General features: G+C 36.4%; 1 protein-coding gene across 2 annotated transcripts in view; it reads right to left on the bottom strand.

Moving 5' to 3' along the window:
• The window catches only part of Odad2 (outer dynein arm docking complex subunit 2), a 161,846-nt gene that overhangs the window by 139,100 nt on the left and 4,964 nt on the right, over positions 1-17,782 (bottom strand). For both annotated transcript variants that reach the window (XM_015483500.2, XM_048809162.1), the window contains exons 3-7: positions 12,502-12,659; positions 7,732-7,924; positions 7,173-7,279; positions 6,845-6,981; positions 3,860-3,976 (exon numbers count right to left, since the gene is read on the bottom strand). In XM_015483500.2, the coding sequence (XP_015338986.1) occupies positions 3,860-3,976; positions 6,845-6,981; positions 7,173-7,279; positions 7,732-7,924; positions 12,502-12,659 (712 nt within the window). The remainder of the gene's footprint in view (positions 1-3,859; positions 3,977-6,844; positions 6,982-7,172; positions 7,280-7,731; positions 7,925-12,501; positions 12,660-17,782) is intronic.

Here is a 17,782-nt window from a genome sequence, read left to right as displayed (position 1 = left end):
TCATACCACCTACTAATCCTCTTGCACTATCCACTACTACCTCAAATAACACCATTTCATAAATTAAGCTTTTATAGCCTCTCTCCCTCTCACTCTCTCATTCACTCTATTTTTCTATTCTTCTTTATCCCTCCAACATTTGCACAAGTTTTCTTCCTCCTTTTAGCTTGCTTAAGGTTATAGTTAATTCATTAAATTAAACCTCTAATTTTTTGGCCTGTTCATAAAATTTATTATAGGTTTATATCTGAGTTTGAGGAACCACAGAGAACAATTACAACCAATTTTGTTTTTAAAAGTTTCAGAAGTATGAGACTTGACTCAGAAATGATTATAGTAAGTAGGGCTCAGTGGTATCTCTTAAAGTGGAGCTAATATTGGGATCATCAGAGGTCACACATTAAATTAAAATATCATAATCTAGATATCCACCCAACTGAGGGCCCTTAAGAGCTCATATTGTATTTCTTCACTTAAAAGAAGAAGTTACAACTATTACTGATAGACGTACAAACAATATGAAAAAGCAAGGGAACCATCCCAAACAACCCATAATACTTCAACAACAGACTTCACTGACATCACAGTAGAGGAAATCTCATAGATGGAATTTAGAAAATTCATAGTTAAACTATTGTATGAGCTAAAAGACAATGGAAGGAGTAAATTCAGAGAGAAAATACAGGAAGTGAAAGAACACTTAAGAGAGATTCTGAAAATAATCGAACAGAAATACTTGAAATGAAGGAATCAATAATTTAAAGTGAAAATTCAATGGAAAGCATCACCAATAGATTAAACTACTTTGAGAACAGATTTTCATGCTTTGAATACAAAGTATACAATCTTGAAAATAAAGTCAACCATAGTGATAAGATGTTAAGAGACAACAAACAGAATATTCAAGAAATTTGGGATAATATTAAAAGTCAAATTTAAGATTCATTAGGATAGATGAAACACAAACTAAAGGAATGCACCATATTTTCAATGAAATAATATCAATATCCAAACCTTAAAAACAAAATGGAAATTCAAATACAGGTGGCATATAGGACTCCAAATATATAAAATGATAACAGATCCACCCAAGACACATTATTATAAAAATGCCAAACATACAGAATAAGGATAAATTTTATAATCTGCAAGAGAAGTAAACCAATTCAGATTTCAGCTAATTTTTCAACCCAGACCCTAAAAGTGAGCAGGGCTTAAAATAATATATACCAAGCTCTGAAAGATAATGAATGCCTACCAAGAATACTATACACAGCAAAATCCAGCTTCTAAATTGAAAGTGAAATAAAAAGCTTTCTAGATAAACAAAAGCTAAAGGAATTCATAACTAGAAAGCCTTCACCACAACAAAACATACTCAATAAAATATTTCATGAAGAAGAAATGAAATGTAAAACTGAAAACTAGCACAGGGAAGATTACACTAGAAGAATAGTCAATCAGAGGAGAATCAAATCCAGTTTAAACACTGGAAATATATAAATCATAATTGGAGGAAATAAATTCATCTCTCAGTAATAACATTGAATGTAAATGGTCTAAACTCTTCAATTAAAAGACATAGATTGCAGACTGGATTAAAAAACAAGACCCAATTAGCTGTCTGAAAAAGACTCACCCCACAGACAAAGAAAACCACACACTGAAGGTGAAAGGGATAGGAAAAAACATACCATCCATATGGACCTCATAAATAAGCAGGGGTTACCATTCTCTTATCAGATAGAGTAGATTTTAAGCCAAAATTAATCAGAAACAAAAAAGCATTTCATACTGCTTAACAGAATCATACGTCAACAAGACATGACAATCATATATATTTATGACCCAAACAATGGAGCATCTATGTACATCTATCTTCTCCAAACACTTTATAATCAGGTCCAGCTTCCAAGTGGTCCAACCCACAGACATAGGGCTTTTTTCTGTCTGGCTTTGGAGAAATTGAGAAATTCAGACCCTATGAAAAATATCTGACATAACATAGAAACAAAAACTAACAAAAAGAGACTTGAAAGAAAGTGAAACAATGCTGCAAACAATGTATAATTGTTAATTTTGGGTGTCAATGGTTAATTTAGGTGTCAGTGGTCAATTTTAGGTGTCAACATGGCTAAGGTAATTGTTTTGGTCAAATATGTTTAAATATTGCTATATAAGTCTTTTTCAGACATGGTAAGCATTTAAATAAGTAAACTTTGAATAAAATAGAGTACCTTCAATAATGTAAGTGGGTCTCATTCAATAAAGTAAAGACCTTTATGGGAAAGACTGAAATTTTCTCCCCAAGACTACATAAAAACCCTGCCTGATTTCCAACCTGCTACCTTAAGGACTTATGACTCCAGACTCAAATGTCAACTTTACCTTAGTTTCTAGCCTGCTAGATTGCCTTACATATTTCAGACTTACTGGCACCCACAACTGCATAAGCCAATATCTTTTTAAAATACCTCTCCCTTCCTCTCTCTATCATTTTCTCTCTTTCCTTCCCTCTCCTTCTCTCCCACACTTCTCCATTGAATCTGTTTCTCTGTAGAACCATAACTAATACAAAAAACAAGCTTTAAAAAAAGCTGTCAGCAATATACTGGGAGAAGATAGAAAATTCATGAAACAAGTGCCAAATTCTATAAAAATTAAAATTTAAAAAACCAAACAATAAAAACAAGAGAGTTTAAAATCTGAAAACATGTACAATGTTTGGAAAATCAAGTAAAAAAAAAAATGTTTTCAGAAAGTTCGGCTGAGGTAGGGTGGGATGAGAAAAAAGAAAATCAGAGGATCAGAAAAGTCCGAGGCCCAATATCCAACTAACAAGAGTTCCAAAAAGAGATTAGAGACAAAAAATTAAAGATATAATGTGGAAAATATTTTTTTCAGTTCTATAGGACATGTAACTATTTATGAAAAAAAAAAAAAAGAACTACCAAAAGCTGTACCATGAAGGTTAGAGAATGTCAGGGAAGATTTTAAGGCTTCTGAAGAGGAGAAAAGACAAAATAAGTAGATTGAATAGGGGAAAAGCCTTAAAATGCTTTAAAAAAAAAAGATTTTCAACCATTATTCCAGAAACAACAACTGAAAAAGAATAAGAAGGATAGTTTCAAATGTGCTATCAATTTATTTTCATTTGTTTATGAGCTTCTTTCTCCCAGGAAGCTCACTAAACGTTTCGGTACACCAAGAAAAGGAAAATTGAGCAGAAGACAAATTTCTCAGCAAGATGAAGGGCATGTATGAAAAACCCATAGCTAACATCCTACTCAATGGTGGAAGCCTAAAGCATTTCCCCTAAGAAGCACATTCTTGTGCACATGTGCTGAACACTCATCGGGAGTGTCCTTAATCCAAGTAGTCCTTAATAAATCCTTAATCCAAGTAGATGTGATCAGGGGATGACCACAAAGGATATATAGTCAGAGCTTCTAGGAGCCATCACCAGGGCTAAGTCTTTTGTTCTTAGTGTCATTCATTCAAAAGGAAAGAGGACAAAACCCTATTTAGAAAGCAATTTGTAATATTATGCTTATTGCCTAAAGAAAATCAGAAACACTTTTTTAAAAAAAACTTTTATTTATTTTTATGTGGTGCTGAGGATCAAACCTAGTGCCTTACATGTGCTAGGTGAATGCACTACCACTGAGCTACAACCTCAGCCCCATCAGAAACACTTTTAAAGTATTCTTTTTATAAAAGTTATGTTATGTTGTGAAAATACTCTAATGAAAAACAATGTCCAAAAATAGGCAATATTATTCTCCCAAATTTTTATACCATAGAAAGCTCTAGCAAAATAATATAAAGTTGTAAAAGTTCAAGAGACTATAAAACTTACCTGTTTTGACATATTTTCTGAAAATATTGCTGACTTTTCTTTTAAAAGTGTGACAAGGTCTTTATAAACTTCACTTTTTCTTTCATAATCAATGTCCCCCTTATCATCTGTTTTGCCCTTTGAGAGAAAAAATTTGGTGCTGTGATTAAGGCAATAGGAATAAAGAACCTGATCAGTACAACACAACTGAGCCTAGAGACAGATTTGTTCTTTCCCGCCCCCCCCCCCTTCTGTCTGTCTCTCTCTATCTCTCATCCATTCATCCATGTGGGAGTTCTATTTTTTTTTTTTAAGATAGAATTTCACTGTGTTCCTCAGGCTGGTCTTGAGCTCTTGAGCTCAAGTGATCCTCCTGCTTTAGCCTTCCAAGTAGCTGAGAGGACAGGTGTGCACTGCCACGCCTAGTCATGTGACAGTCACTGTACATGAAACGTACAGACTAAACCCTTCTCCCTGAACGTAATATGATCCTTTCATCCATTCACTATCCATTCAGCATCTACTCAGTACCTTCCAAATGCAGGTAGAGAACTCTGCTATTCAGCAGAGAAGTAAGAACTCTAATCCTTATAATTCTCTACTGTGAAAAATGTACTGTGACATCAAAAACCTTAGCTGATGAAGTCATAGAAAGCCTCAAAGGTAGAATGTCACTACAGAAAAGGCTGTGTTTCTGTTTATCATATTCTATTCTTGCTCTTCATGTAACAGGGCTCCATGGGTTCATTTTCCAGGGTAACCATCTCTGTGGAACCATCTGTCTGTCCATTCCTCTGCTGCTGTTCCTCTTCCTTCTTATCTCTTTTTTTCCCCATTTACTTTTTCTTTCCTATTATTCTGCCATAACAGATTATGTATATACATACTCAAAATTGCAGTCTGTTTTTAATCTTTTTAAACTATTGAATATTCTTATCATCCTTTTCAATTTTTAAACCTGAGAGGAATACTTAGATTTTTCCATATCAAATAAAATTGTATGTATGTAGATCAACAGCCTTTGATGGAAACAAAAATGCCGTGATTCCCCTCTAGGTCAAAGAAAATCATTCTTTTGCCTATTATTTTCTAATTAGAGATTTTGTTTTTCCTAACTATCAAACCAAAAAAGCAAAATTGGGGTCTACCTTCTCTGTGCAGAAATACATGAAGTGTATGCTAAAAAGAAAAGCACCTAATAATAAAGGTGCACCTGAAGAGAGAGATACCTGCAATAACCATGGAAGCAGCACCAGCATTTTGGTATGAACCCAAGCCAAGATGTAACAGCTCCCAAGCTGTCCCCTATAACAGCTGGTCCTCATTGAGGATCTGGGTCCTCCTTGTGGAATTTTGCTTGTAAGTCCAAAATTTGCATTGATGATATTGAGGATGGCATGTTGCAGAGAAGAAAGCTAAGCTCCTTCTGGGGCAGAATTTAAAAAGTCTGATTTCCTCAACATGTTCTCCACCTTTAATATAAAGCTGATTTTTACATAATGTTTCCCAAGACAGCCTTATCTAAGCCACCAGCTTCCTTCAAAGCTTGAAAAGCATCTTTCCTGCAGCCTCCACTGGCTCAGGAGACCAGGGCTTGATCACTATATGATCTTCCTGGAGGACAACAAGGAGCCCTCGGCCATCTTTCTTCCAGGGGAGCACAGAGGGACCCAGTGCACCTAACCACATTACCATGCAGAGTGCAGATCTCTATGCTAAACACAGAGCATGTGAGACATGTACAGAAATCCTGGACCTGGTGCGACAACCACTGTTGCACCTGCACAGTCAGCAGTCACACTGTAAGAATTTTATCTGCCATCTCTTCAGAAAGTCAGTGCTGGAACCCCATCTCCTGTGTTGTCTCCCTTGGGCTTGAGCATAAGCCCCAATAACATCTCCTTTACTTGGTGAGGATTGCTATCTCAAATTGAGCAAAAGAACCCTAGATTGATTGACAACACTTATAGTTATTTCTGTGAATTGGGATGAGACCCAAAATAAAGTGTTCTAATACCGAAGATTCAAAAAGCTATGTGCTGCTTAGCTCAGAGGCCACCCACCCAGACTCTGCTTTGTGATACTTGGACTGGGACTTTGCAAAGCCATACTTCTTCTTTGCCAGGTTAGGTTAGATTCAGGAGACAGGAAACTCAAGACTGAAAGCTGCAAGAAGAAGGAGGAAGATGCAACTTCCTGTTTGTGACCACTGTCCCTGATGGAGTCATTCCGGGAATGGCTCTTTACTCTTGGCATTGGCGACTGCTTTTAGAAGCAACTGTTGGTACCAATTTCCAGTTGTTGTTCCCACAGTCCCACAACCAGACTCTTCACACCCCCTCAGAAATATCACCATCAGCTGACCAGGACTTCATCTTCAATGTCCTGTTCCACCTCCAGATTCTCCTCAGAGCTCATCAGGTACCAGCACTAACTGAGAGGACCAAATCCCCAAAGGTCTGTGATCCGGTTTCATGGAGATTGTCTGGGCTCAGAGAGAATGAGCACAGCCTAGAAGTGGCCCTCTCTCCAGAGGTCCAGGTTCCCAGTGTTACGGGACACTTCCTCTAAGCTTTTACATTTGGATAATGCTCTCTGTTTCTCTTTGTCCCTTCAGCTCTTAGGATGGAAGCTGAAGTTACTACTTATATATTATCTCAGTGTCCTCATTTGCCCTTTCTTACCTTCAGTGACCATGTAACTAATCCATGTACATATTATGTTAAGGAGATTTTAGTTTTATGAAGTGAAATGGGTCACTTCGAAGTCTGTTTCTTAGAAGGTTGACTTATATGACCTGAAATGATGAACAATGAAGCTGATTCTGGGACTATTCTGAATTTGCCCAGCAGAAGAAGAGCAAAGGAATTTGCTTCATTTCCATGGAACAGAATTCTATTCTCTGTGGTCATCAGAACTGAACGCAAGACATAAACCAGCATTTATGAAGACTTGTGAAGAACTTAAGTCAACTGGCTTTAATTATGTTTTTAAGAAATTACTTACACCATTTAAAAACACTCCTTCTGTGCTGCAAGTAATGCACAAAGCTTCGACATCGTGGGGTTTTACCAGCACATAACACATCTCCCCATGAATCTGTCGCCAAGGGGGGGCTCGACATCCATTTGAAAATTCATAATCTGAAAACAATCATCAAGTCACTAAGAGAAGCTCCACTTCAAGTTTTATAAAATGTGTTGGCATCAACAAGATACTGTAAAAGTTTTAAGTTTTCATTTTCTTAAATACATGATTCTGATGTAGCTAAGGAAAGCATTTTGGCAATGTAACTATGAAAAAGTAAATAAGTAAAATGCATCTGATACAAAACCTGAGGTATATTTAATAAATTCCAAGACTGTTTTTTCTCCTTTTCCTGAGAAACGTTGGAGCAGCTCTATATCTTTCTTAACAGTCACTGGATTTAGACTTATTTGCCTGCAATAAATGTTTAAAAAATTAGCTTAAGCACTTTAAAACAGAATCTACAGGAAATACATGAACACATTCCATTATATAAAAAGGAATCTCTCTTTTTTTGTAATTAAAATTTTAGTTAAACTTAGTCGCATTTTAATCTTGTAACAACATTATCAAAACATCAATGAATTAGTGATTCGTGTTGGATGTAACACTAATTATATGCAAATATTCAAATATTCATTTCATTTTTAATAATGCCATACAACTAGAAAATACTATAAATATGAATACATTTGGAACTATACAAACTCTGTATGGTATTTGTGCTATAATCTAAGACTTTGTCATTGTCTTAAGAGTCTTTGAAAATAAATAATTTCCATACTTTTTTTGGGCATTTTTCCTTTAAAACTTTGAAAGCAACTTTTGCAACTAAGCTTTAGAGATTTCTCTGATAAAAGACTCACAGTGAAATATATTTTAGGGTATGATTGAGAAGGTGCAGATCTAGTTCCTTAAGCAATATGGCAATCTTCATCTTAATCTCATTTTCATAATCAACTTCTGCTTTAATTTTATTAAGGATATTTAAGGCAATGGAGTCTTCTTTCATTTCCCCAAATTCGGAGCCCAAGATTTTTACTACTGGGTCTCTGTTACCTGACAAAAAAGAAAGGTAAATAAAAATAATCCTCTTGTCTTCCAGTACAAATACACAAAGACTAACAAATCCATCAAACCCCTCTGAAATGTCTTTCATTAAGCTTCCTCTGATTGACCCAAATAGAATTCATCTCTATTATACTTAGGAACTTAGACCTCTTGATGTTTTGCTTGTATTATAGTATCATCTATGTACATTATTTTTCTAACAGAACAAAGACCAAGACGAACTGGCTTCCTCCCCTGCCTCTGATCCCCTCCTTACTGAAGATGAAGCATTGTTCAGAATAGGCATTCAATTCATTTATTCAGAATACAAATATTAATCCCTTTAAAAGAATCACTTATAGAGCTGTGTCTGTGTGTCGGTGCTCAAGGTTCATAAATGTTTTTTTTTTTTTTATAAACAGCATGATCCCTTCAGTCTACAGATCCACTGTCATTCTTTTCCACTTGTTCTAAATGTTTGTATTCTCAATGTCCTTTGATGTTAGAGTTAGAAAAATAAATATAGCCATTTATATTTGTACCAATATTATGTACAAAAATTTAAATACAAACTCATGAACAGGGCTGACATAGATGTGCAATTTGAACCTAAAGATGCTGAAAACAGAATTTGGTAAATATCAAAAACAATGTGGTGTGGCTGGCATTATGGCTCAGCGGTAGAGCACTTGCCTAGCGCGTGCGAGGCACTGAATTCATTACTCAGCACCACATAAAAATAAATAAAATAAAGCTATTGTGTACAACTACACCTAAAAAAATTAAAAATCCAATGTGGTTGAAATGAGGGAGAAAGGGTGAAAAACTTGTTTGGAATGAAGCACTTCAAAAAAGATGAAAATTCATATTTATTGGGACAAGTTAGAGGGTGATGCCAATTGGACTAGTTAAGGAAGTTTGACTTGATTGAAATGATGGTCTTAACCTTCTAACAGGAAATGGCTATGCCACCAAGAAATTGTATTGAAGGTGTAATGCTGAGGAAAGGACTGCATGGGTGGGGAGAAGAGAAGCCTTGAGAAGGAGACCAAGGAATCAGCCATTGCCCAGCAGTCTGACTCATCAACCTGTTATGTCATAAAGATTTGTGAAACCATCCCATTCACAATAGCCTCAAAAAAAAAAAAAACCCATGGGAATCAATCTAAAAAATGATGTGGAGGATCTCTATAATGAAAACTATTGAACACTAAATAAAGAAATTCAAGAAGACCTTAGAAGATGGAAGGACCTCCCATGTTCTTAAATAGGCAGAATTCACATTGTTAAAATGGCCATACTAAAAAAAAAAGTACTACAGAGATTCAATGCAATTGCCATCAAAATTCCAATGACATTCTTCATAGAACTAGAAAAAGAAGTCACAAAATTCATTTGGAAAAATAAGAGACGCAGAATAGCCAAAGCAATCCTCGGTGAGAAAAGTGAAGAGGAAACATCACAATACCAGACCTTAAATTATACTTCAGAGCTATAATAACAAAAATAACACGATATTGGCACAAAAAAAAAAAAAAACAGGCCTAAAGACCAATGGTACAGAATAGAAGACACAAACTCACATAAATATGGTTCCCCATACTAGGCAAAGGCACTAAAACACATATTGGGGAAAAGACAGCCTCTTCAACAAATGGTGCTGGGAAAACTGGAAACCCATATGTTATAGAATGAAATTCATCTCATCTCTCACTCTACACACAACTCAGTTCAAAATGGATCAAAGACCTAAGAATTAGACCAGAAACCCTGCACCTGCTAGAAGAAAATGTAGGCCCAACACTCCCACATATCAGGTCAGGAACTCACTTCCGTAATAAGATTTTTAAAACACAAGAAGTAAATAAAAAAATCTCTAAATTGGATGACATTGTTTTTAAAAAGCTTCTTTATAGCAAAGAAAATAAGAGCATGAAGAATGGGAAAGCCTACCAAATGGGAGGAAATTTTTGCCCGCTGCACCTCAGACAGAGTATTAATCTCCAGGATATATAAAGAACTCAAAACACTTAACACCAAAAAGGCAAATAACCCAATCAATAAATGGGCAAAGGAACTGAACACACGCTTTACAGAAGAAGAAATATGATCATTGAGAAAATATATGAAAAAGTGTTCAACATCTCTAGCAATTAGAGGAACACAAATTAAAACTATACTGAGGTTTCATCCTACTCTTGTCACAATGGCGATTATCAAGAATACAAGTAACAATAAATGTTGGCAAAGATGTGGGGGAAAACGTACATTGCTGGTGTTGCTGAAAATTGGTGCAATAACTCTGAAAAGCAGTATGGAGATTCCTCAGGAAACTTGGAATGGAACCACAATTTGACCCAATTACCCCACTCCTCAGTATATACCCAAAGGACATAAAATCAGCACACTATAGTGACTCGGACACATCAATGTTTACAGCAGCTAAATTCACAATAGCTAAGCTATGGAGTCAGTCTAGGTGCCCTTCAACAGATGAATGGATGAAAAAATAATGTATATATACAATAAAATATTACTCAGCTCTAAGGAATGAAATTATGGCATTTGCTGGTAAATGAATGGAACTGGAGACTATCATGCTAAGTGAAATAAACCAATCCCCCCAAAAGCCAAAAGCCAAATGTTCTAATATGTGGATGCTAACACAATAAGGGTGGGGGAGGGAAGAATAGAAGTACTTTGGATTAGATAAAGGGGAATGATGGGAAGGGAGGGGGAATAGGAATATGAAAGACAGTAGAATAAATTGGACATTACTTTCCTATGTTCATATATGAACACACTGTCAGTGTAACTCCACATCGTTTACAACCATAAGAATAGGAAGTTATACTCCATGTATGTACAATATGTCAAAGTATAACTAAAAAGAACAAATAAAAAAATTTAAAAAGAATGACTTTATAACTTGCCAGTAAATGGATGGATATGGAAACTATCATATTAAGTGAAATAAGCCAATCCCCAAAAGCCAAGGTTGAATGTCTTCTCTGATATGTGGAAGCTAATCTACAGTAAGGGGAAGAGTGAGAAAGAATAGAAGTTCAGTAGATTATACAAAGGGGAAGGAGAGAAAAGAAGGGGGGATAGGAAAGGGAAAGACAGTGGAATGAATCTGACCTAATTTTTCCTATGTGCATACATGAATACACCACAGTAAGTCTTACCCTCGTGTACATCCATAAGAATGGGGTCCTAATTAAGATATATCCCCTGCTTGTATAATTATGTTGAACTAGATTGTACCGTTATGTATAACTAAAAAGAACCAATAAAATGTTTTTAAAAAACATTAAAAAATTCATACTAGGTGAATTCTAAGGGAAGACATAAACCTGACTACCAAATTGCCATGTACTATGCATTTGAGACCTGAAATTAAGGGTTTCACCTAAACTGAAATGGATAAAATGTAGGAAAGAATATTTGGCCAAACCAGATATATATAGCATTCCATGTATTTTGTCTCACCTGTCAACTACCATTGGAATTCAGCTTTACATTCAAGATTTCATCCCTGTTAGGAAAGCAGCTTCGATGTGCACAGAGCCCCCAAATGAAGAGTAGGCGTGAGATAAAAGATGCTGCTATCGTGAGACTGACACCTTTTTTGTTTGTTTGTCTGTTTGTTTAAGGACTTTCTGCCCACCTCCCACAGAAATGGGCAGAACTCAAGGACCTTGTGTTGGGATCCACTGGTCACATAATTCCCAAAAAGCATAACACAGACAACACATCATCACCTATGATTAGGCATTTCTACTGAAAAGAAACATTTAAACACAATTATCGCAGGAAACCAATCACATTTTTTGCATGTTAGATGGTTGGATGATAATGAACTCATTGTATATCTTTAATGAAGAAGAAAAATATTTCCTGTCGAGGTGAATGAATATAACTACTCACAGAAGGCTGTGAGGTGCAACATGGAATGAGACTCAGAAAAGGAAATGTGATGTATTAAGGGCCATCTCTGCCAAAGGAAGAGCCCACATTCATTTAAAGGGAACAAGTGAGCATCCATCATAGCTGCATGTCAAGGGAGAGAGTGGATTCAGAAGTTGGTCCTAGAAGTCTGTCTTCTCTTCCAATGTGACTTATAGGCTACAGGCCACTTGTCTTTCCAGTTTAAATCACATGGAAAAATGAGAGACCTACAAGCCTACTAATGGTAAAGGATCAGGCCTTTTATTTTAAAGCCGAAATTTGATATGAGCATAGCAGTTTAGCTAAGGAAAAATTAATGGCGTTCTCATGAAGGGGCACACATAACTTTTCACCTTTTAAAAAAAAATTTTTTAGTTGTAGATGGACACGATATATTTATTTTATTTATTTATTTTTATGTGGTGCTGAGGATTGAATTCAGTACCTCACACACGCTAAGCAAGTGCTCTGCCACTGAGCTACAACCCCAGCTTGACTTTTCACCTTTTAAATGGTAGATCTTTTTAAAGAGACCTTAGTAAATGACACCCCTCAACACACACACACACACACACACACACACACAAGATTATGCTTCTAAAAGTTCAAATCCCAGATGGGGGCATAAATATCACCTTCAATACATGCTTGTGCCTCCTTCAGCTTTGTGTCTTTGGCAATGAATAACAGGTATGCCAGTTGCCCGAAGCTCCTGACTTTAATTTTTGGTACATAGAGAAACAGCAAAGGCTGTCCATTCTTATCCACTTCTTCTGACTCAACTGTTGTATCACTAAAGATGGAAAGGAAAAAAAATGAAAGCTTCATGTTACCTGGATGTCAGTAGAAGTTAAATTTAAGACATTTAGACAGATTATTATTATGTCTCATTATAATACACATGAAATATAAGTACCTCTGTTTGGAAACAAATCTATTTTCCTTCTTTGCATACCCACTCAGACACTTAAATCCCCAGACTTACCAGCAATCATAGTGAGCAACAGGACACATCCAGAAAACTAAGCATAAGACAATTTTCAGAATTCACAACTGAACTAAACTAATCACAGTTTCATTTTTGTTTCTCTGACAGTATGCTGGTTTCTGACATCTTTTTTAAAAAGCACTGGTTCTACTGAACCATTTATGCTTGAGGGTTTCTAATGTTATCTTATTTATGAATTGTTTACACCACAGTGATTAGTGGTTAGGAATTTTCTTCTCTACACTGTATTTATGAAGAAAAAAAGCTATGACAAAAAGGCAAATTATATCCTCTTTGTGGATTATCTTTCCATGCTAAACTCACTCATTTGGTTCACCTGAGGATAATGGGCTAAATGGGCTTTTCCTGATCATACATTATTGGGTCTCCTGGATTTCTTTCTGTCAATTTTAATTTTCTTTTCATTTTAAATTTTTAGGTTGGCATTTAAAAATTATTAAGGCATTTTTCTGGAAATGAAATTTCTACAGATTTCTACCACTTATAACATTGATCAAATTGTCTAGCTTTTTAAAATTATACATTGATATCCGTGATTAAACTGCCCACATGTTAAGACTTGATCTAACATAATCAAGTTGCAGATAAGTAGATGTGAAATGTGCCTAGTTCACCAGGAAGAATGAATCTGACAGACCCATGTTACCTGCCACTGACACTGTTCGTTTTTTTTTTGTTACTGGAAAATACTGCAGATACTAAACTTAAAAAGAAGAAAGGCTCATTTTGCCTTAGAGTTTCAGAGTTTCCAGTTTGTGACCATTTGGCCATGTTGCTTTGGGCCAGTGACAAGCCAACATACATGGCAGGGACAGAATGGTGCTGCATCTGCTCATCTTATGGAGACTGGAAACAAAGAGAAAGGAGGAAGAGGGACAAGAGAAACATATCCCCTTCCAGGACATGCCCCTAACCACCTCGCTTCCTTCCACCAGGCTCCATCTCTTAAAAGTTCTACCATGTTGGGGCTGGGGGTGTGGCTCAGCGGTAGAATGCTTGCCTAGCACGCGCGAAGCACTGGGTTCAATCCTCAGCACCGCATTAAATAAATACATAGATAAATAAATAAATGGTACTACAGATGTATTTTAAAAAAAAAAAGTTCTACCACTTCTTACAGGTTCCTAAAACACCAATTTGAGGACTAAGACACATGGCCCTTTGGGAGACACTTATCCAGACCATCTCACTATCTCACTAGGATAGAAACAAGCACTTAGGGACTGTGGGAGGCAGAATGATACCCCCTCAAAATGCCCCACATCCTAATTCCCCAAACCTGTGGATTCGTTCCCTTACATAGAAAAAGGGACTTTGCAGATGGATCGAGTTAAGGTTCTTGAGATGAGAAGACAATTCTGGATGATCTGAGATAGATGTGATCCCAAGTGTCCTTATAAAAGGAGAACAGGAGGGTCAGAGTCAGAGGTGAAATGACAATGGAAACGGAGGTCAGAGTGATGCAGAACCAAAAGAAACTGGGGAAGGAAAGGACAAATTCTTCTTGATCTTCTGGAAGGAACACAGCTCGGCCAACACATTGATTTTAGCTCTGCGAATTCATTTTAGTCTTCTGGGCTGAAGAACGACAAGATAGTAAGCTATTAAATGTGTGGTGATTTGTTACGTCAGCAGTAGGAAGCTAATACAGAGACTGTCTGTCTGGCACTACCTGTGACAGATAAGATTCTGCTCTATCCCCAGTACCTCAAATAATAACCACACACAGAGATGCTCAATTACTATCTGTGGAATAAATGAAATGCTTCTTGAGTTACTAATGATAGGTTGTATGTATATTTTCAACAAAATTCAGCTTCTGGAATAAAGGCTTTTTAGGATTGAGATTTCTTGGAGCCCTGTACCTGAAGGTTAGTCATTTTAAAGGGCTGGTCCCTCAAGGGAAATGGATGGTAAGAGGGCTAAGTTAGAGGATGACGAAGTACTAAAAATGTCAAACTACTTCACTGGAGACAGTGAAACTCCTGATGAGAAGTTGGAGACTGAAGTGCCTACGTGGCATTTTCACTGCTGGTACCCGATGAAGCCTGTACCTTAAAGGAGAAGTGGGAAAGCACCAGCTGTAGAGGGGATGCATAAGAGTAAGTTTCAGCTTCCACCATAGCTAACATGGAAGAACGTGCCCTTGGAAAGAAAAACAATGCACACAGTTTATGAAGCTCAAGAACGTGTTGCTAATGCAATCCACAGTCTTGATGGAAAAACTTTTAAACTGGAATTGGGCTCAAAACTCTCATTTTTGTAGATTGAGTGATTGTGTAATTCATACCTTCATTATATTGAGTCAGAAAACAAAGGCCCAAAATTGTATAAATTGTGCCCAAAGTTTGCATTACTACAGGGACCAGGACCTGCTCAATCTAATTTCCAGCTAACATATACTTTGTCCCAACTCATACATATCACTGAGACACAGTGGAATGACATTGGTAAGTAAAACATTTGTAATAACAGAGCAGACATGATTCACAAAACATAGTTCTATCAGAGAAGGAAAGGAAAGAGCAGGTAATAATATTTTTCCCATAGTGATTCTGAATAATTGTCCAATTTATAAATTTCCCAAGCTCCATTCTAGAGAATCAAATCATCTTAGCTCTGTATACCACCAGTTGATTGCTAGGGTTTGCATCTGAGGTATCCCCCAAAAAGCTCATGTTAGGCATGCAGAAATGTTCATAGATGAATTAATTAGATTATGAGAGCTGTAATCTCATCAGCAGATTAATCATTTGATAAATTGGTAATTTGAATGGATTACTAGGTGGTAACTGTAGGCAAGTGGGGCATGGCTGGAAGTAGGTCACTGGGGTTATGGCCTTGGAGACTATATTTTGTCCCTGACATGCCTCCCCATCCCCCTCTCTCTCCTTTTTCTTTCTCTTTGCTGGCTGCCACGAGTTGAAAAGTTTTCCTCTACAAAGTCCTTCCCGGTGTTCTGCCCACCTCCATCTCAGAGAAATGGACTCAGCTAACCATGAAACCATGCCCCAAAATAAATTTTTCTCCTCTAAATTGTTCTTGTTGGGTATTTTGGTCACAGCAATGAAAAACTAACTAATATAGATGGTATTACCATTGTTTGATGTCATTTGTCTTCAGCTGACAATGAATTGGGGATTCATTCTGAAATGTTTTAGGAAGATTATTAATCTCATTTTTCCTGCTAAGAACAAAAAGCAATTGTAAATGGGAATAAAAAGACATCTATGATTTTTGTGGAAATGAATGTAAAGATACTTTCCCAAAACAAGTTAAACATGGAGAGATGATGACAGATGTTACTACAGGACAAGTTTGTTGGAAACAATTCTAGAAGAAAAGATGAATTATGCAACATGTGAAAGGTGCTGTGGCTATACAATTAAATAGCAGTCTCCACAAACGGAAAGAAGATAGCAAAGAAATGTAAGACCTTTTCAATATGTGTAAAGGTTCAGTTTCAAATATCAGACGTTCACTCACCTAATTCAGAAGGCTGATCAAACTTTTATTAGCTTCCACAGAGAATGCATTTGGAGATGTACAAAATCAAATAAGAAATAAGTACACAAATAAAAACACAGTCCCATCAATATCTGCAGAGACCAACACAAAGGGTAGCTTTCCTACTTCACAGACTTAGGGTAGATAAAATTGATTTGTCTCAGAACAAAAGACCTGAGAGAAAGTACATGTGCAAGGAAAAACATATTCCTTTATATAAAAACATCCAAGGACATTCTTAAGTGGTGGAAATACAACCAAGGGACTCCAGACTCAAGTCTTTCAGGATGACTTTGTCCTTACGCACAGACACACAGAACTCAAAGGAAAACAGCTTCCCCACTTAAAGTAAATGTATAAATAGTGCACTGAGTGTCAGAAGCTAAGCCAGATGAATTCAGGTAAACCAAAGGAGCAAAGAATGAACTACTGATGGGGCTATTTTAATGATGGTTTCTTCTAGTCCATAAGGGCATCTCTGGTTTATCTCCTTTGCTTTATAACAAACACCAAGTGGTTATACATTGCTGAACATCCTTGGGTTTGGTGCACAGAACAAGAGGTATAGTCAAGACCTGGATGCGGAAGCATTTGGTACTTTGGTTATCACCAAAACCTCAGCTCTATCCTTTGCATTCTTTGAAGCAAGCAGTACTTATCAGGTTTTCATCAGAATCACACAAACATGTATTCCTTCCAATACAATAAACAAGTACCAAACTTCTTTCATCATCAACATCAAAGATATCATCAATCAAGGTCAAAAATTAAAGCAATGGCTAGAAAAATTACACGAAGAAAAAGCTGCATAGTAAATCTGACAGAAGTAAGACAATCAGGGAGCAGTTGTTTCAAAACATACATGGTATCAAAACACCTTGCTTAGGATGGAGTATTGTACATAAAGATTATGCAGAGATACAATTACAAAATAAAGCAAAAAGAACTTGGGCAAGGATAGAGAAGGAAAAAAAGTGACACATTTGAGGAGTGTGTTACATCCACAAAATTAGTAGGCAGCTGTGGTTGTGTGTGTACTTGGAACACAGAATGAGTGTAGAAGCCAAATACAGTGACAATCTTGATATTCTTTTCTGTCATCTGCTTTAAAGTCATCTTTGTACAAAGTAGTTAATGTGTTTTTAATCGGTTCTGTAGGTGAGTTCATCCTTCAAAGTAAGAAAAAACACTAAACTTAGTTGGGATCAATGAAGCCTCAGGTAATGACCAGTGCTTTGGGAAAAAGTGACCCTTGGCAGAGTCAGACATAAAATACACCAATAACTTTGTTCTTGGTTCTTTGTTCAGAGAAGGAAGACCAATATAAGAACTAAAGAGCTCTTAAATGCAGTTCAAGAATGTGTTTTAAGTTCTAAAAACGAATTTCTGACCTTATTGTC

The sequence above is a fragment of the Marmota marmota genome, unplaced genomic scaffold (genome assembly GCF_001458135.2).
Source record: "Marmota marmota marmota unplaced genomic scaffold, marMar, whole genome shotgun sequence".
NCBI lineage: Eukaryota > Metazoa > Chordata > Mammalia > Rodentia > Sciuridae > Marmota > Marmota marmota.
This window is presented reverse-complemented; position numbering and strand designations above follow the sequence as displayed.